This window comes from Labeo rohita, chromosome 2 (assembly GCF_022985175.1).
Source record: "Labeo rohita strain BAU-BD-2019 chromosome 2, IGBB_LRoh.1.0, whole genome shotgun sequence".
Lineage (NCBI taxonomy): Eukaryota > Metazoa > Chordata > Actinopteri > Cypriniformes > Cyprinidae > Labeo > Labeo rohita.
In genome coordinates, this window is record NC_066870.1 from 16,353,662 (window position 1) to 16,375,527 (window position 21,866).

The 21,866-nt window shown below is 36.8% G+C and overlaps 1 protein-coding gene across 1 annotated transcript in view; it reads right to left on the reverse strand.

The window, feature by feature from the left end:
• rreb1b (ras responsive element binding protein 1b) overlaps positions 1 to 21,159 on the reverse strand; it is a 45,432-nt gene extending 24,273 nt beyond the window's left edge. The window contains exons 1-2 of the mRNA XM_051133179.1: positions 20,834 to 21,159; positions 2,840 to 2,928 (exon numbers count right to left, since the gene is read on the reverse strand). Coding sequence (XP_050989136.1) covers positions 2,840 to 2,843 — 4 coding nt within the window. The 5' untranslated portion in view covers positions 2,844 to 2,928; positions 20,834 to 21,159. The remainder of the gene's footprint in view (positions 1 to 2,839; positions 2,929 to 20,833) is intronic.
• Positions 21,160 to 21,866: the final 707 nt, after the last annotated feature.

Sequence of the window (21,866 nt, forward strand, 5' to 3'; positions counted from 1 at the left end):
TCTCAAATGTCCCCATACTGCATGAATGCTCACAGTAGATTTATGCTTTCATTCAGAGTGTTCTTGACGGTTTTGTTCCTCTTTTCGTTCATAAGTACACAGAGGAATGGAAAGTCTGACCCCCCCCCTCGCCTCCCTCCCTGTTCCACCAGAGAGAAAGCGGGGAACTTGTGCATTTCCTGTTTGGTGTGGTGGCTGGGAAGTTCTAGGGAATGCTGAGCCATTCTTCTCCTTTGCTTCCTCTACACTGCAGAGCTCCCCTGTTCTTCCCTGTTATCATCCTCCATCTTACAGACCATCCTCCATCTCACTTACTCAACTGCTCCACTCCACCCAATCCATCCCTGTCTTTCTCTCAGTCTACTTTTAGAAAATCAGCATCTTAATCTCCAACACGCTGATATCTAAATAAAGATGCTCTATACTAACGCACAAACTGTGAGGATTATTTTAATGGGATAATTTACCCGAAAATGAAAATTCTCTCATCATTTACTCACCCTCATGTCATTCCAAACCTGTCTGATTTTCTTTAATCTGTGAAGCATAAATGAGTTTATTTTGAAAAAGTTATTTTTGGCTGTACAATGAAGGTCAATTAGGTTCATTGTTGTTTGGTTCCCAAAGTTCTTGAAAGAAAATCATTCAGGTTTCTAAAGACAGGAAGGTGAGTAAATGATGACATAACATATTTAGGCCAACGAATCTCTTAAAGAGATAGTTCACCCAAAAATGAAAATTACTCACCCTAAAGCCATCCTAGGTGTATATGACTTTTTTCTTTCAGACAAATACAATCAGAGTTAGATTAAAAAATGTCCTGGCTCTTCTGAGCTTTATAATGCCAGTGAATGGGTGTTGAGATTTTGTAGTCCAATAAAGTGCAATCAATCAATCATAAAAAGTACTCCACATGCCTTCAAGAGGTTAATAAAGGCCTTCTGAAGCAAATCAATGATATGAAAAATATCCATATTTTAAACTTTATAAACCATAACATTTATCCGTTTTGACGTGACACTTACAGCGACTTAAATCAAAACAAATGAGCGCAACAGCACTCACAGATGTTATAGATGCATAGTGCGGTATAGAAATGACATTTATAATATATGACATAGGTAACTAACATTGCATGACTAGTCGGCGCCGATAGCCTTGTGGGCAGCGTGCCGACATACAGTGCCACTGCGCTCTGGGCGTCCCGTGTTCGAATCCCGACTTGAGGACCTTTCCCGATCCCACCCCCCCTCTCTCTCAGTTCATTTCCTGTCAATTCTGATCTGTCCTGTCACAATAAAGGCAAAAAATAGATCTTTAAAAAACTGATTTTATACAATAGAAGTTGTGATTTCAAAACAAATGAGCACAACAGCACTCAGAAAGTTATAGATGCATAGTGCAGTAGAAAAACTTATAAATATAACATATGATGTAGGTAAGTAACATTGCATGAACAAGATGTTTCCCTGAATCAACACGACTGAAGTGTGACACAGATTTTATACAATAGTAGTCCAACAAACACAACACACAGCGATGTTTCATTACTGAATAAATGTTTTTGAACAAATCAAGTGAGTCAGTGATTCAGTTTCTGAATGAATCAGCCGTTTGAACGAATTGGTTGAATGAATGACTAAATGACTCACTCATTAAAACAGTCATTTGCCGTCACCTACCGATGGTTTGGTTTCATATAATTTTTCCCAATATCAATCTTATAAAATTATTTATGCAATTGCAGTTTTGCAGTTTAAATGCATTTATGACCTCAGCTTCATCAAACAGTCTGTGCAAATGCATCTAATGCCATCTCAGATGAAGCTTCTGTGTTTCCTGCAATGAAACTCTAGTTTCTTTATATTCTAACTAAATTAACTGAAACAATGTAAGAATTTTAATGTGAAAGATGACACATTTAATAAGGTCAGGGAAAAATGACCATTTATAAACAGTGGGAAATGCGGTCAAATACAGTTCTTAGAAAGAAAATCGGAAACGACAAAAATCGGTATCGGCAGGTCACACGTACAAAAAATTCAGGAATCGGAAAAGATTTTTGCAATTGGTGCATCGCTAGTGAAAAGTGACAAACGTGGAATCACAGAGGAGAGATCATAAAACGGTTACCAATTACAAGTATAAAATGAGGATTTGTAAAGAAAAATGTTAGAGGATTTCGACATAAGCCAAGACTGGTTTTCCTTTGCTGTAAACAAAACTTGGTTCTCGCGAGACTAGCATATTCTCACCACCGCTTGTAAAATGTTAAATATGGATATTTTTCTTACACAAATGTATTAGTTTACTTCAGAAGGCCCTTATTAACCCACTGGAGCGGTGTCGAGTGCTTTTTATGATGGATGGACGCATTTTACTTTGCTTCAAAAGCTCAACAGCCATTATACTGCCATTATACTATACAGTGCCATTATAAAGCCTGGAAGAGCCAGGACATTTTTTAATATAACTCCAATTGTATTCGTCTGAAAGAAGAAAGTCATATACACCTAGGATAGCTTGAGGGTGAGTAAATCATGGCGCAATTTTCATTTCTGAGTGAACTTTCCCTTTAACTGATATTGATCAACACCTCCAGACTATCCACACAAATGAATTTGTAAAATACTAATTTTATTTTATATGGTAAGGTAACTTCGAGTTAACTAATTAACAAAATGTTACCTTTTTTTCGTAAAAATTCGAATTTTTTAAATAGTGTAATGGATTAAGAGATCTGTTATAGGCCTGACATCTGAACCCAACACCTATGCTGCAACCTCACACACACATGGAAGAGTCAGTAGTGTCAGGTGTCTTTTGGTTGCATATTTACCCATTTTAAGGTCTGGGCTAAACAAGTCACAGGGTCATGGAGCCACAGGGTCACGGGCGCAGGATGAGGGACAGCGGCCTCTGCTCATACTGAAAGAATACAAAACACACAATTACTACACAAAGCAAGTAAGACGTATAAACAAACTGAGTGTTATGTTTAAAAAAGCACACATTAACACAAAAGTTAAAGGGAGTCGCTGAGTAAGCATGAAAATGAACATGAGGTGTTTCCCCTTTGAGATTAAAGTGAGAAATCCTTCAGGCTACGAGCGGCTGGTGGATTCAGAGCGCGTTTTCCCATGAGGCGAGGTCCGGGATAAGACAGCGACCTGAAAAGGCCACATGAGAAAGAGTGACATCATTTCAGATGTGCTCTCTGTAGTGTAAAGGTAACAGGAGAGATCCAGCCTCGGGCCTCTTGTTGAGCTGGTAAACTGAAACGCGCTGCCATCACATAACACAAAGTCACACACGCTGCCAAGTTTCCTTTCTGGTGAGTGCAGGAGCCAGTGCTACAGGCATCTGTAGGGAACATTACTACTGCTTTTACAATAGCATATCACAAGAGCTGGTATTAAAAAAGCCAGGAACAAAAGGAGACAGAAGAGCGTGAGGATGAGAGGATAGAGACAGGATGGAGTGGCGGATGACGTTATGGAGATGGATGGAAGGCAGATGGATGGAGCTTAGGGTTGTCAGGATGCGCAAAACAAGCTTATACTAAATTATCCAGTCAGGAAAACATATGTGGGTCCGACAGGACTTCATATGAGTGCACATTTATACACTGGTGGACAATTTATATAGAAAAGAATCTACTGTGATACAAATCTGAGTTCCACATTTTTTGTTCCCTTTCGAACTGTTGTGTCTTATCTTAAAGTTTTTGATTTTGTTAAAAATAATGCAACTATTTAAAAAACTGTCAAAAATCATATTTTAAAATTTGTTTTTCATTTGTTTTAATGCATTATACTTTCTAAAAACGTAACAATGCATAGATAAGTATTTTAATGTATTATTACTGTGGTTATAAATTTATTCATGAGATCATGCAATGCATTATAAGGTGCATTAAAAGCCATAATTAATACATTAAAACTACATTTATAATGCATTACATATAAGGGCTTAAAGTAAAATATTACCAAAGATTTTAATTAAACCATATTGCAGATTAAAATATGATGAGAAACATAAGCAGCAAAATATTAACAATGTACTAACAATTAAAATATTTAAACATTATATTAACATTTATTTGGACTGGTTGTTTTTTTTTGTCATTGTGTACATTACAGTGAACTTAATGTTATTTCCACTGAATACAATTTTTGTAATAAAATATTTGTAAATACACTACCAGCCAAAATTTTTTGAAGAGTAAGATTTTTTTATGTATTTTAAAGAAGTCTCTTCTGCTCACCAAGCCTGCATTTATTTGTTCCAAAGTACAGCAAAAACAGTAAAATTTTGAAGGATTTTTACTATTTAAAAAATAACTGTTTTCTATTTTAATATATTTTAAAATGTATTTTATTCTTGTGATTTCAAAGCTGAATTTTTAGTATCATTACTCCAGTCACATGATCCTTCAGAAATCATTATAATATTCTGATTTGCTTCTCAAAAACAATTATTATTATGTTGGAAACAGCTGAGTTAAATATTTTTAGGCTTCTTTGATGAATACAAAGTTCAAAAGAACAGCATTTTTTGGAAATAGAAAGCTTTTGTAACATTATAAATATGTTATCATCACTTATCATCACTTATGATCAATTTAAAGCATCCTTGCTAAATAAAAGTAATCATTTCTATAATTTCTTTCCCCCCCAAAAAGTTTTAAATACTAGTGAGAAAGCAGTTATTTTAAACAGTAAAAATATTTCAATATTTACTGTACTTTGGATCAAATAAATGCAGGCTTTGTGAGCAGAAGAGACTTTTAAAAAAAAAAACAAAAAAAAAAAATCTTACTGTTGAAAAACTTTTGACTGTTAGTGTACATTTTTTTTAAGAAATGAAAACTTTTATTCAGCAAGAATGTTGCAAAAGATTTAAAATAAATGTTTGTTTAAACCTATTATTCGTAAATTAATTAAAAAAAAAAAAATCCCATTTTTCACACAAATACTAAGCAGCACAATAATAATATTGTAATAACAACATGTTTTTGGACACCAAATCAGCATAAGACTGGAGTAACGATGCTGACATTTTTTGACATTACAGTAATAAATTACATTCTACAATATATTAAAGTATTATTTGGATATTCAATTAAATTGTAATTATATTTCACACTGCTACTGTTTTTAATTCCTTTTTTTTTTTTTTTACTGTAAAAGCAATATTGGAGAGCAAGGGACTTCTTTAAAAAACATGTATATGCAATTTTAGTCCATTAAAAACAATGACAAAAACTACTGATTATTACATCACCAAATAGTGACTAAATTTAAGTTTTACATTTTCATCAAAAATACACTACAAAAAATAAAGACACAAAACGCAACCCAAAGTAATGGGTTTAGTTCCCAGGGAACACTTATAAAATGTAAACAAATGAAATGTAAGCAAGACAGGAAATAGAAAGACTTCGCTAGCATAATGCTCTTAAGAAGGCCGAAACGACAGGGAAACTGAAAAAAAAGAAAAAAAAAAAAAAAAAAAAAAGAGTGTGTGTGTGAGGCAACAGTGTGTCAAAGCTCTTGCATCCCTGTGTGACAGGCACAGGCAAGTGTTGGATTGTGGGCAGGTGTTGGCTCATGGGGCTATCGCGTTCTGCTGGCTCTACACTCCACACTGTTCCTGTATCAGTTTCAGCGTGTGCGTATGTGTGTTTGTGTTGAGTGGGGGAGGTGTCGGGATAGAAGGGTCTCGGTGGGGACGGGGGCTACGACGCTCCAAGAAACCGGGAGGAGGATTCCTGGCGAGAGGAGACACCCAGAGAAGGTTTCTGGTTAAACTGGTTCTACCGCTCAACTCTTTCCTCCCGTCTCTCTCTCTCTCTTTGGGTGGGTCTCCTCCTCCTTCCTCCTCTTTACAAACTCCATCGATTCATCAAAAACTTCTTTGCTGCATTTCCTGCACATATTCTTTTTTTTTTTAAAGTTCCTGTGTTGATTTGAATGTGTCCTTTAGTTCTCTACAATCTAAAAAACAGACCCTGAACAGAGTTCAAAATAATAAATATTAAATTACCATGTCTATAAAAATGCACTATAAAAAGTTACAATGCTATTAAAAGTGTGTACTGCAATTCTTCTTCATATCAAGTAAGAAGAACTAAAATAGAAAATCCAAACCAGTATGTGTCGTACAACACGGTAGCTGGTCCGAGCTGGTCTACCAGCTCAGTCAGGTGCCCAACAGCTGGTTCTCCAGTTTAGACCATCTTGGTGCAGCTAGACACCAGCGATCATGTTCCAAAACACAGCTATCACTGGTTTCAGCTGGATTTTCCAGCAGGTGAGGGAATAGCGAGAGACCGAGACAAATCCAGATATGTACTTGATTGGAATGAACACAAGGGGTTAATGGGGAGGAGGGGAACATATGAGGCCTTTGGCAAAGCAGCACTCAGCTGTCATTCCAAACAGGTGGCCCTGACATGACCTTTGGCTTCTACTGCATACAGCAACCATTTTGTTTCAGGCAATCAAGCCAGGAGCTCCAGCACAGCCCATGACATCACACTGAGAGGATGAACTCCTGTGAGAGAAGCCAAGAAGATCCAAAAATATGCTTTATTTGTTTTTGGCAGAGGGATGCTCACAGTGTGTGATGCACAAGCTTCTGGCTAATACATACCTCCTAAAAGCAGGCCTAGAAGCATTTGATAATAGGGATGCACTGGCCAATTCTGGACATCCTGTTAACTTGTCATGTTACAGCTGATATTAAAAAAACGATAGAAGAACTAAAATCAGATATTTTAAATGCTACAAGTAGTGTTATTTTTAGCATCAATGGCATACTAATATAGTTTTGGTAATATTTTAAAGGGGTCATCGGATGCCCATTTTCCACAAGTTGATATGATTCTTTCTTAATGAAAAGTCTATAATATACTTTGGTTCAAAATTCTCAATGGTAGTGTAAAACAACACCTTTTTTATCTTGTCAAAATGTGCTCTGCAAAAATGATCCATTCTGAGGGATTGTGCGTTCAAATGCAAATGAGTGGCAAAAATGGAGGAATAACTAGCATGTTATTAGGAAAGATGATTGCAGAGGTTCATTAAAAACCCTTATACTCACTTTTGCTGTAAGTGAAGCTGGATCATGAATGATTCGTGCAAACATAGACGGATATATGTAGATCGGGAGGCGCATTCCCTTCACAAACAAACGTAATCCACTGCATCTTCAGCGGCTCAGATGTCGGGAGTAAATGATGACCACTATGTTCATTATTACATCCAGCAACACAACACCTCAATCACTCAGTCAGAGATATTCTTGTCTAACTTAGATCCCTGCTCCAGCACCGAAATAATGGAGGTCAGACTGTTACAGCTGATCTGAGGTAAGACGCTCATGTCAATCAAGTATTTTTATCATTATAGGGTAGATTTGTACATACACTGCCAACACACAATGTTCAAACAACATGTAAAAATGAACTTTACATCTGATGACCTCTTTAAATTAGATTTTATTTTTATACTCTGTTTTCATTTTAGTTTTTTGATCTTGTTGGTTCTGTTGTTTTAGTCTATATCTGTTGTTTTATGTCTATATAGTTTTTATTAAGCTTTAGTTTATTTATCTTGTTATTTTAGTACTTCAACTTAAGCTTAATGAAAATTAAAAATGTTAAGCTGAAATAAAAGTTTTATATACACACACACACATTTTTATTCCATTTAATGTTTTTACAGTTTTAATTTTAATTAACAACAATAACTCTAGCTACAAGTTTACAAGTTAATTTAGTCATCACAAAAGTATAATTTACCATATGAATAGATATTGAATTTGAGATTTGCTAAATATTACACTTAACCGTCTTACTTATTACTGCTTTTTTAAACATTCATTTTATGTGAGCCTTAGATGGTAGTAAGTATAAAGGTCCTTACACATCGCGTCCGAAATTTTTGTACATTAAAAAAATAAATACGACCTCACGCCGCGTCAATCACGTTTACACTTTGCCTCAGAAACTTTCTTCCGTCATTAAAAAAAATAATAATAATTGGATAGGTTTTCTGCAAGCATTTTAAGAGATGTTTTGACAATTCTGAGCCACTGTGACTTTGTGCGTGACCTTATGGACACCTTAATAAAATGAAAAAAAACATGAATAAATTTTTTATTTTTTTGTAAATGTAAATTTAAAAAAAAAAAATTGTACCTAAAAAATTATGGACACCTTAAGTGTAAAATAAAAAAGGGAAAAAAGAAGAGCATGAATAAATTTTTTATTTTTTTAGCTAAAATAAAATGTAATTTTATTTAAAAAAAAAATTTAAATATAAAATTTTTCACTAATATTGATACACTAAAAAATATAATTTGGTACTGATATATTATGTATAATGTGATGCATTGTGTCAAGTAGTGATGGAATGAAATTTCAGCAACTAAAATATTTGGCTTTAGCAAAAATTATGCCAGCAATACATACATTTTTTCTTTTTTATAAAAATCAATATTTTAATTTTTATAACTTTTTTTTTTTTTCAAATATAAATTTTTCACCAATATTGATACCCTAAAAATATAATTTGGTACTGATATATTGTGTAACAAGTGATGCATTGTGTCAAGTAGTGATGGAATGAAGTTTCAGCAACTAAAACATTTGGCTTTAGCAAAAAATTATGCTAGCAATACATAAAATGCTCATAAAAATTAATATTTTAATTTTCATAAAATAATTATTTTAATATAAAATTTTCACCAATATTGATACACTAAAAAGATAATTTGGTACTGATGCAATGTAGTGATGAAATGAAACTTCAGCAACTAAATTATGTGGCTTTAGCAAAAAATTATGTTAGCAATACATAAAAAAAGGCTCTGAATAGTACAACTAAGTGAATTTTTCATGTAAGAACACATTCAGAACAGCACAATTAAACTTAATTTCAGTAATCCAGTACACAATTCATTTTGTTGCATCAATAGTGTCAAGATTACTTTAGTGAAGAAGTATTCACCTCTTAGCCCAAAACCTCTATTAGTCTGCGCTAACCGGAGCATAACCATCCACGCATGGTGAGGAGACCCTAACTTCCTCTGTCACATACAGCTGCCGTCCCGTGATGCGACGCGCTTTGCAGTAAAGCAGGCCGAGCTCTCTGAACTGCCACCCATTTCCAGCACTGTGCATTCCAGGCTATTTAAAACTCAACCCCAGTGCAGATTTACCCAAGCGTACACTTCTGGTCATTATTTCACAACCCCCCCACCCTGATCTCTCTCCATCTCACCATCTTTCTCCAAAACCCATCTTTAAGAGCCTCTCTTCTGCAGTGGAATGAACCATTTGGTGAAGGATTTGAGGTTTGAGGCCTTACAGACAGCCACTGTCTGGGCCCAGACAATACAGTGTATTCCCAGTGAGCTGAAGTAGGTCAGAAAGCGTATTTGGCAGTGTTACGCATGTTTACGCTCGCTGTCTCCGCTGCAGAACTCGCAGCAGCCTCCCGCCTGCACGCATGCATGCCAGCTCCCTCTGCTTCTAATGTCTGTTATATCCACCCCGACCGGCCCTCCGTCCTTCTCCACCCACCTTCAACAGTCCTTATCATCAGACACAGACTTTGTCTATTCAGCGCGCCCACTCCGACGCGCACATGCATGCATGCATGAGCTTGCATGCAGGCAGACTACTTCTGCATAAAATAAGTCACCGATGGGGCTTAATTATAAACCACACACAGGCTTTTCATCTCTTTGAGAACGGAGCGTATGGCTCACTTCTTTCGCTCAAATGTGACCATCTCCTCAGGCCGTCCCTGATCAAAGTACAGGGCCACATCACTGACCGCTGGTCACCATAGAAACCGCCATTCACTGACTCCACAGAGTCCCGGCCCTGAAGCCCCGCCCCTCCTCGAGGGCCCTGTCGTTTAACACGGCCAATCCGGTCGGAGCAGTCAGGTGACACGGCAAGGCTTATTTGAGCGAGTAACTGCTGGAAACAGCCGGAGGTTGTCTGTCAACCACATGGCGCTTGTCAAAAGCTAGAGTGGAGAAAAGCAAACCGCCTTTGAGAAAATAATCCACTGTGCTCGCGCATACACAACAGCCTTGCTCAAATAAGTGAGACTTTGTGTTAGAGTTGCTTTGGTGCCAGTGGACACAAAGTTACTCTGAGGGTGTACCGTACTGGAGACGTTTGTGGTGCAAAGATGGTCTCCATCCAGCATTAGTCATTAGGATTAACTAATGCTACTGATATAAAAATGCATCGTTTTTCAACGTTATCATGTTAAACAAATAGGAACTGTATGCAGAGAATCTGATAAGAAGGGTTTGGAAGCCCCCAAATGTTAGCAAAACCTTCACAAAGTCATTTTCTGCGGGCAGAGTCCATATGCGTGCGTATGCTAATCCCTCTCTTACCGTGGTCCCCCTCATAATCTTCTGTACTTTGCCTTGGTGAGCAAACTGATCTGGGATCAGAAACGTCTATCAGTGCAATTTAAACTCAAGACTGACTGGGGGTTGCATGTAGGGCTGTCACAATATCAGATTATTCACTACATGATTATCGTGGTCATGATTATCGTGATCAAAATCATGAAACCTTTAAAAATGTAAAAAAATATATTTATTTTTCATTTATTTGTTTTTCTTTTTTTTGAATAAATCACACCACTGCATGCGAAAAGTGCAATTACACTAAACAGAAGAGACTAAAATACTGTTTTTAGTTTAGCATGGTATTAAAGACAATTCATGAGAATAACTGCTATTTTTACTCCAAACTTGAGTTATAGCGTCGATCAAGTGTTTGAAATAGTTTACTTCTGTGAACTGATTCTTCTTTATTGTATTCTACACTGTAATAAAGGTTAATTGGCAATGCAATAAATAAAGTCAGGAATTGCGAGTTGCAAGTCACAGTTCTGACTTTTCTTCTCAGAATTGCATGATATAAACTCATAACTGCGAGAAGTAAGTCAGAATTGTACGAAAAAAAAACTTGCAATTCTGACTTTTTCCTCGCAATTGCGAGTTTGTATGTCGCAATTCTGACTTTTATTCTCGCAATTGCAAATTCACATCTTACAATTTGGACTTTTCTTGGAATTGTGAGTTTATATCTCGCAATTCTTACTTTCGCACAATTGCGAGTTTGTATCTAGCAATTGTGACATTGTTTTTGCAATTGCGAGTTTATATCTCGCAATTTTTACTTTTTTTCCCCTCGCAATTGCGCGTTCATATCTTGCAATTTTTACTTTTTTCCCCCTCACAATTGCGAATTTATATCTCGCAATTCTGACTTTTTTCCACTCGCAATTGCGAGTTTATATCTCGTAATTTTGACATTTTTCTTTGAATTGTGAGTTTGTATCTCACAATTCTGACTTTTTCTTGCAATTGCGAGTAAGTCGCAATTCTGACTTTTTCCCCTCGCAATTGCGAGTTTATATCTCGCAATTTTGACTTTTTTCTTTGAATTGTGAGTTTATATCTCACAATTCTTACTTTTTCTTGCAATTGCGAGTTTGTATCTTGCAATTTTGACTTTTTCCCCCCTCACAATTGGACGTTTGGATCTTGCAATTCTGACATTTTTTTTCGCAATTGCGGGTTTATATCCTGCAATGTAGACTTTTTCCCCCTCGCAATTGCAAGTTTATATTTCCCAATATACTTCTTGCTTTTAGTAAGTTTATATCTTACAATTTTGACTTTTTTTTTCCCCCTCGCAATTGCGAGTATATATCTTGCAATTTCGACTTTTCCCCTCGCTACTGCGAGTTTATATCTCACAATTCTGACTTTTTTCTCGCAATTGTTTATCTCGCAATTATTACTTTTTCCCCCTCGCAATTGCAAGTTTATATTTCCCAATATACTTCTTGCTTTTAGTAAGTTTATATCTTACAATTTTGACTTTTTTTTTCCCCTCGCAATTGCGAGTTTATATCTTGCAATTTCGACTTTTTCCCCTCGCTACTGCGAGTTCATATCTCACAATTCTGACTTTTTTCTCGCAATTGTTTATATCTCGCAATTATTACTTTTTTCCCCTCGCGCAATTGCAAGTTTATATTTCCCAGTTTACTTTTTTCTTTTTGCAAGTTTATATCTTGCAATTCTGATTTTTTTGCCTTGCAACAGAGTTTATAACTTGCAATTCTGACTTTTCTTTTCAGAATTGTGAGATATAAGCTCGCAAAATAGCTCCGTGTTAAAATCGCGCGCTGATTCTCATAATGTTTCATCGTACAAAACATTTCTTTCTACATTTTATTCAGCTACAGCAACAGCTGGATGCCTTTGTACATAAGGGATTTCCTGGAAAGTCATTTGTTTTATTACTCCTATGAATCTCGTTTGTGGACTGTCTGCGTGATGTGTCGAGGACGAATGAAAGAAATCACATGTGAGAGTTTAGCGCTCCAAAATGGCACTGAATTATTATGCGTCATATTATCATATGTATACAAATATTTTTTTAATATCGCCAATACTGGTATATTGCAACACGCCTAATTAACACGATAACTATATTTTATTATTTAAATGTCACGATTATCATCAATACCGGTATATCGCACCATCCCTAATTTTAGGTTCACACAACCTGATTCACCCTACATTTAAAAAAAATAATTAATCATAAGTATTTGTCTTGTTCACCAGTACAAACATCTAAACATTTTTAAATCAAGAAGGATTTACTTGAGAAGCAAAATTACATAATATAAAAGTCATATTTTCTGGGAAGTGGGTCAAAAATGAAGGGTGGAAAAATATGCTAACAGGGTAAGAAAAATAAACTTTCCTTTGAATGAAGTTTATTTTTTCTTATCCCACTGACAGATATTTTTCATGTTTTAAGTATAAACTCGCTTTAACTTTAGCATTTTAAATCATTTGGCTACTCAAGTAAATGCATCTTGACCGAAGAATATATAGACATTTGTACTGAAAAACAAGACAAAAACACTGAAGAGCAAAATATACTTGTCAAATTCATCACCATGAGTAGGATACCAAATTATATTTGTGTGTAAGGCCACTTTTTAAGGGCTTGTTTCTAAACCCCTAATTGTACGTTACACGCTGACTGTGTAAATGCAGATAACACAGACCTCTGCGCAGCTGGAAATGCTTGGCCAAAGGTAAAGCGTCTATTTACTTTATTTGGTTTGCAGTCTGTCCTATCTAATGATTATCTCAATCATAGCTGTTTGACTGCGGTGTGGCATACTCACATTGTTAGTTGCCCAAACGAAAGAAAACGATGCTTAAACCAAGTGGCACGGCTGCTGCATGTTTTAGGGCTGCATTTACACAGCAAACATGTAAACACAGTAAATAATAAAGACACAATCCTGTGACTGCTTGGGGAGGACACAGGAACAGCTCTCGGATTGGCTAGAATTAGATTTTTAGTTTACTTGGTAAATAGTTTTACATATTATAAACAAAAAGAGGACATGAGAGTTAACCCCATCATCCAACACAAACAATTAAACAATCACAGAACATCTACCTCACAGTGTGAAGCGATGGAGGGCACTGTGGAGCAAGCCGCCCAGTTCAGGGATAAAGGACATTACTATGTCCTAATTATATCGTGCGTGTTAAAATTATGGTTTTAATTTACAGCTCACATATACACAGTAATAAAAGGAGGGACGTTCTCATTTTAGAGAGCATCTGATTGGCTAAACATCTGTGTAACTGCATGAGGTATTTTTTTTTTGTCTATTTTCCCAAAAACTGTATATTTTGCATATATGTGCTAAAAGCACATACTATAAATAACTTCAAACCTAACAGATATAAAATACAAGCCACAAAGCTGACATTTTCACATCATTTTAAATTAAAGATTAAATTGGTGTTCATTTTGCCTCTTCAAGTTCTTTGTCTTAGTCTAGCATGCTAAAAAAAAACACGTCCCATACTCTGTGATAAGCAGGTTAATATTTACTGGAACCCTGAGATGAACCGGGCTACAAAAGAACCAGGAGTGACCTTTGCCTCGTTTCCATGTTTTGTTTTCCCTGTCCTGTTCTGTCAGGAATCCTCTCCTCTCGACAAGCTTTTACAGATGGTGATTAGTTCATTTAAATAGCAATAAACTCTCAAAATACAAACTTAATGGTTCAAACATTTGCATGAACTTATAAAGTCAAGCCTGACAATCCTTTAGAAACAGATCAGTTTTATGAAATCAATGCTTTGCATTCGAGTTTTACTAAAAGTTTTTTTCTTGCTGGCGCGCACATACTTTCGTATGTATTATTCACTTGCAAATGTTATGCAAGCTGCTAAATGTGAGTGTGGGAACAAAGAAATCTGCTTTTAACATCATTTTGTTTAAAGTACTGAACACTTAACATTTTTGGACAAGGCTGTAGCAAGCGTGGATTATCGGACATTAGCGAGAGCTGGGATGGTGGACAGACACGTTCACTGTGAACACACTGCGTGCCTTATTTTCTAAGAGCTGGAAGAGACGGGAGCGGCCGGGTTTCTCCTCCTGAAAGGACGCCATTTTTGCTTCATTGTCTACGCTGCTTCAGGGCTTTTTGGGAGAGGCTGCTAGAGAACTGCCTGAATCACCTTAATCCCGTCGTCTGATAACAGTCAACTAATAGCATCTTTCAGCTCGCATGACTTCATAACGTGTTTTTTCAAACAGTCCCATTAAAAAAACGACTTTTAAAAGGTACTAACACATTATGAAAGCGCCACTGAACATGACATCAGATGATACGGGATGATCTTGTGATAATGTGCCATGAAGCACTCACTAATGAGATGGATATGCTGGTGAATCAGAGTGTTTTGACTTACAGACTTATTTAAAGAGACAGTCTAACCAAAAAGGAAAATTACGTCATTGTTTACTCACTGTCATGTTGCTCCAAACTGTATTACTTGTGAATTTTTAATATCTGAAATGACAAATAGTTCATATGATTTAAACACCATATTCCAAGTCAAGTATTCATAGGCTAAATATTTGTTTTGTGTGAGAAGGAAACCAAAATTACTATTGCAACTGGAACTCAAGATTTGGATTGTTCGGATTTGTGAATGAATCATTTAAACGACTCTTGTGAACTGAATCATTTAATTAAAGGGATAGTTCACCCAAAAATGAAAATTCTACTATTAATTACTCACCCTCATGTCGTTCCAAACCCGTAAGACTTTTGTTCATCTTCAAAACACAAATTTAGATATTTTTAAGGAAATTCGAGAGCTTTCTGACCTTGCATAGATTGCAACGCAACTACCACGTTCAAGGCCTAGAAAGGTAGTAAGGACGTTAAAATCGTGAAAATAGTCCATGTGACATCAGTTGTTCAACTGTAATGTTATGAAACTATGAAAATACTTTTTGTGCCCAAAGAAAACAAAAACAACTTTACTCAACAATTTCCTTTGTAGCTTCATAAAATCATGGTTGAATCACTGATGTCACATGGACTATTTTAACAATGGCATTACCACCTTTTTTGGCCTTGAACGTGGTATCTGCATTGCTGTCTACACAGGGTAAGAAAGCTTTCGGATTTCATCAAAAATATCTTAATTTGTGTTGAGAAGATAAACAAAAGTTCATGAAAAAACGACATGAGGGTGAGTACTTACTGACAGAATTTACATTTTTGGCTGAACTATCCCTTTAAAAAGATTCAAAAAGCAAATTCACAAACGTTGAACTATTCCTCACACATTTGCTATCGTATAGCCTAAAAAAAAAACCAGGTGCTTTTATGTCATTTTGGAGCTTCATTATATGGAAAAGCGTGGCCAAGATCAGTTAAAAATTCACCTTTTGTGTTCTACAGAGAAAAAAAAACATTCAGGTATGAATAATTTTAATTTTTGGGTCTTTGCAATACCTTTTATGAAATTTGAAAAAAGCTGACAAACAAGAAATGTACAATAACAAATCTATGAAGCTGACAACATATGTTCTGTAGTTGTTCTGTATACGGACACTAATTGGAGCTGTTTGAAGAAAAGCACTGAGCTAACAGCTCAGCCACATCTGTTTCCCATTGCACATCGCTCTCAGAGACACAGAGGAGGATCTGTCCTCAGCTCAGGTTCTCTGCTTCTTTGCTTCTTTGCTTCTCTTAGCGAGAGGAGACTACATGATTCAAAGTCCATGCAGGTCAAAACAACAGTGACATACTGACATGAGGACGAAAGTTTTGCAATCTGCAGTGCACACCTAGATTTCCCAGTTAAATGACTCCTGCACTCAGTCACACAACGTCCCTCCCTCATCGCTTTTTCCATCTCATGAATCACTACAATGAACTGGATCTGAAATGAAAGTCACAGCTTTATCATGAGATTTCATAAAATTACGCATGACGTAACAGCACTCGCAGCGTCATTAGATTTGCAGTGTTTTGTGAGACTCACATCAGGTCATAAGTCAAAGTTTCCAAAGTGAAAATTTGACTTTTATACTTGATACAAACGAATTAGCCATAGGTGTATTTTCATATCTTTCAAATGTTTGCTCAGTGCTTGAACACGAAACTGGGAAGCCTACAGCTTACAAAGAATGCTAGTACAAGACGAACTGGTTCCACAATGTGACTCGACCTGCCATCTTCCCGTTTCTGCCTCCCTCCTTCGTTGCTAAATGAGCAACAAGAGCATTTCTTCAGCATCTCCGCCTCCCTACGCGGTGCTCCCTCTCTAGAAGCTATCAAAAATTCACAGACTGTGGGCAACTGCCAGCTGACAAAACTGTTTAGTCAGCAACAGAGGCAGGGTGGGAGAAGAGGGGCGGGGGAAGTAGCAGGGGGAGGCAAAGGAGGAGGCCTGCAAAGCTGTGTGTGATTCGTCTTCTTTTTCTCTCACAGACAAACGTAAAAAGTGAAAGCAAAGCTCACAACCTCTCAAAAAAGAAGTGTTAGCAAGCTAAACCATTTATGGTTGTGGTAAAACATCACAGTTTGACTATTATGACCTGCTTGATTGACTAGAACACAACTTAATACTCAAACTAACAGGGTTAGGATATGCTACCTATTGTTTTTATCTTTTTCTAACTTCCTCTATCCACACAGACTGCTCGATTTCCTGTCATCCATGTCCCACTCACACCAAAGCATTTTCATGAGGACCCAGTTTCACTTTTAGTTTTCTTTACTACACTTTTTACTACACAATTTAGTCCAGAGATGCCAAAATCTTTTACTATGAAAGGCCAACAATTGAACTTGATTGAGAGGCATTGACTAAAGGTCAAATTCATTTAGATTTTCTCTTAAAAAAAATGTTAAAACAAAAGGATATTTTACTGTTTGATTAAAACTTGAATGTCTTCACCCTCATGTTTTCCAAATCTGTGACTTTGTTTTACCATTTCTATTTTTATCCACACAATAAAAGTCAGCAGGTTCCAAAACAATGCTGGATCCCACTGACTTTCACTGTTTGAAAAAACAAAAACGCTAGGAAATTTTTATAATTTTCGTCTATTTTTGTAAATAAGGAAAGTCATACAGGTTTTGTACAACATTAGGATAAGTTAATTATGTCCGAAGGGACAGTAACTTCTTGATTTGGCCATAAATTAAACATTTTTAAAGACTGTCTCTTAAATCCAAATAAAACATGCAAATAGTCAGCATCCATCTGCAAACTAATTTTCTTAAGCCCCACAGGTACAGTGTCTCACCCAACACCCCAGGACCAAACCAGGCTTCCCATTCCCTATGAGGGAGAGGGAACATAATCTTATCTAAAATAGACAGGTTAAAAATAGCGCCAGAGCGAAACAGGACGCCCATCTCTACCCCTGGATGTGTGAACAGAACACCCATCACTAGGGGCAAACGGCTCGGTGAGGTGACCAACCAGTTTCTCCATCCAGTCTGGGACAGACCGGTCCCTCTGTCTTCACACCGTGTAAACAATCACAGTTGGGCATGTTTGTCAAAGGAAGTTTACTACTAGGGAAACCCCCTGAGAGCTGATTTTTAATTAATACGTATTAATCGAAACTAATCAAAATGTGCCGACAGTCAATTAAAACATTTCCAAGGCTGCATCTTCAGAGCAAAACAACAGCACAACACAAATCCATCCACTCAATAGGGTTGTTTGTTGGGCTCGGTGACTTTTTATACACTTCTGAGTGATTGAATACAAAGTGGAGTCAAAGCTGATGGCCCCTTTCTATCACTATCAGCACGGCAGCTCTGATGCTCACAATGGGTTTTCTCTATTCAACTCTGGCGACTCCCTGCTGAGGACAGAGGAGATTACAGCTCAGGCCACTGGTTGACTGTTCACTAGAACATGCCTTTGAATTTTCAATGGTCTTCTTGCTTTACGCGTCTGAACAAACACATCTCCACCCTACATCAGCCTGCATTGTGAGAGGAGCAGCTACTAGAAAAATGAGAACAGCAGGACTTGTTTTTTAACCTTGCCTCTCTGCATGAATTCTTATGAATTCATGAAATCTTAAAATTATTATTAACAAGCTTGTTAACAACATGTACTAGCTTATGCTTACATAAAATAATACAAAAACGTAAAATATTTGATTAAGGTGATGAAGCAACACATTCCCACAACGGTTCAGAGTACATTCACAATGGTTTAATCTTTTAAGATCACTTTGCGATTGCACAAAGATAGCGACTTGTCTTTGATTATCTTTGAAGTTCTTCACAAATATATCATTATGATGACGATAAGCAAAACTATTTCAAACATACCCAGGTGAAAAAAAGTGCACTTCCCTTCCATAATGTACTTAAAGTGCACTATTTGCATGCTCTAATTGTGTACTAAATATACTAACAATTAAATCATCTTAAGAACATCCAAATGTACTCAACTGTGCTATTTCGGGAAACCATGAATATGAACTAAAATGTGACCCTGGACCACAAAACCAGTCATAAGGGTTAATTATACATGATCATGTATATTAAAAAAGCTGAATGAATAAGCTTTCCATTGATGCATGCTTTGTTAGGATAGGATGATATTTGGCCAAAATATCTGGAATCTGAGGGTGCATAATCTACTAGTCAAAAGTTTTGGAACATGATCTTTACGTAATATCCTAATGATTCTTGGCATAAAAGAAAAATTGATCATTTTGACCCATACAATGCACTGTTGGATATTGCTACAAATATACTCATGCTACTTATTACTGTTTTTGTGGTCCAGTGTCACAAAAGTGCTTTTAACATACAATTTCTGTATTAAACATTTTTAGTTACCACTAGTTATACACTAGTACTCAAGTATACTACAAGTAGTAACTAAAGACATTTTTAAATACAGAGATAGTGTTTTAAAACCACACTGTAGTTCATATTCATGGCGTCCCAAAATAGCAGTTGAGTACTAAAAAATATTTTATACCTGGGTAAAACGTCTAAATCATAAGTTTTCCACATTTACAGACCCAGGAACCTATAGTACAAAAACATATCTTACATTACATACTGCTTATTAAATAATTTACGGTATGTAATTTAATGCTATGTTTTATATAGGCTGTGGTCTCTTCGGACCCCCTGGAGTACCTTCCAGGACCCCTGCTTAACAACCTAGGTTGTTAATTTTTTTAGCTTACATACAGTAGATCACCATAAACCACAGTGTAATATTTCAGCAATATTCTCATTATTATTTACAAAAAAGTACATTCATATACTATCTTAAGGGTACTCTGGTGTAGTCTGTGCAACTTTCAAGGGAAGATACAAAGTTGCCCCTTTAGAGTTACTATCAAAGACAAGATGTTGTTTTTTTTAGTGCATGGCAATAAAGTTACGGTGCAAAACAACTAGGATGTAGTTAAAAGTCAGCAGATTGCAAAGAAGGAGCGAGTGAATGATGCTGCCACTGCAGGCCTCCTGGAGCCCAGTGTTGAATTTGGTAATGGAATGTGAACTGCTCATCCGGATCTCTGCACATTCTGATTCTCCAAAGAGACGCGAGAACGAACAGAGGATGATGGGAGGAGGGCGCAAGCACAGCCTCTATCGAAACACCCGCACGAACAATGATGCATCCGAGTAATTAGTCATCCCAAATTGAGATGGTTTCAATTGTGTCGTCGATGTGGCTGCTCGCTTCAAAAAATAAAAGCCGACTTTTCTCGTATGACCATTCGGCGTTCATCTCATGCAGCAAACCCAACCCAAAGATAGTCACGACGACAGCGAACTTCCTCCTTTACAACTTTTGACATTCCCAAACATTAAGTTTGCAAAGTGTGACTGACCAAACAATGGGGGTTTGGTAAACAACAACAACTTGTCGAAGGTGAAGAAAAGTCGAAAGCACATATAAAACGTAAATACAACATGTCCCGACAAGGTCAAAATATAAAGGGAAGCGTGTCCAACCCCCCACGCGTTAGCCTCGATCAAAGTTCAGATGTGGATGCTTCGCTTCACTATAAAATACCCACTTTCGATGACAATATACGCGCTAAACTTCACTTCGCCAAATGAGAGATAAACCCACAGTAGTGACACTGAACTTACGCTTAGTTAAAGTGGTAAAGTTAACTCAGGTATGAATACATGTGCGCTGGTGAATTCCTGTAGTCAGGCGTTCAACCTTTGGATGCGAGAATGAAACGAGGAAGCACAAACCCCGTGCGAGGAAAAAAAGATCGGACATCATCTCAACATCTTCGGCCTTCCAAGTTTAAAAACTTTCAACAAAGTATCCATCCACCAAAGTTTGCAATCGGCAGGATGGAGAGCGTAAACAACCACAACAACAACAACAACAACGTAGAAAAGTGCTCGATACTTACGCTTGACTTTGTCGGGGCTGGGCTGATTGCGCTGAGACATGGTGATGGTGAAAAGAGATGATGGACTTCGAAAAAAAAAAACTGCAAACTTGTTCCGGAGAGCGATCAAAATGGCGTATTTGAGGATGTGCAAAGTTCGCCAACTGGATACTTCACATCGCCCACTGTGTTAGCTCCCTAAAGGAATGATGGCCATCGACACTTCCGACGAATGAGGGTCAGAAAAGTCACTTTTTCCTCAAAGTGTGTTCCTGAGCGCTGCTCAGTGAACGTGATAAGTAGACGCATCACGTGTTGCTCTAGTCTCCAAGGGGACGTGTGTTACTGAGGCTGCCACTGGAGTTCAGCTGTGAGCATCTCTACGGGAGGGGTGGAAAACTTCACTCCTTCAGCCTCATCCAATTGATTATTCATAGATAGATAGATAGATATGATGTAGCAACAAGTGTCCAACAACATGGTTTAAAGCATTCTGTAGACATTTTATGATAAATTAACGCATGTTTATAAATATATAAAATATTGCGTCAGTTATATAACAGTTGCTTTTTAAATATTATAAACTTACTGAAAATGTAGTGATGATGCAACACGCGTCGCGCTTTGGCGCCTTCTTGCTATCACAAGATGAACACCTGTTGGTCGTCATACTATAATGGAGCATTCGTCATTTCAAAAAACACCGTGGAAGGGCATTTAATACTCTCAGAGAGAAATGAGGAGTTAAATATCCAAAAAAGGACGTAATAACTGGACGCTACACCCACTTTTTTGTGTGAATTTCGACAACAGAACTGTGTAAATAGTGGCTTTATGTATCAGTGTGCAATCCTTTGAAGCTTTTTCTATGTTTTGATTAATGATGTTTGAGTTTTCAGTGTGCAAATAGGCTACTGCGTGTCTGCTACCTTGAAGATGCATTTGGTTACAAATGTATCAATTTTGACATACCATTATGATGCAATACTTTGCTAAATTTGAGCAAAAACGACTCGCTTTAACAGGAAGTAAAGAAACAATAAATATATAAACA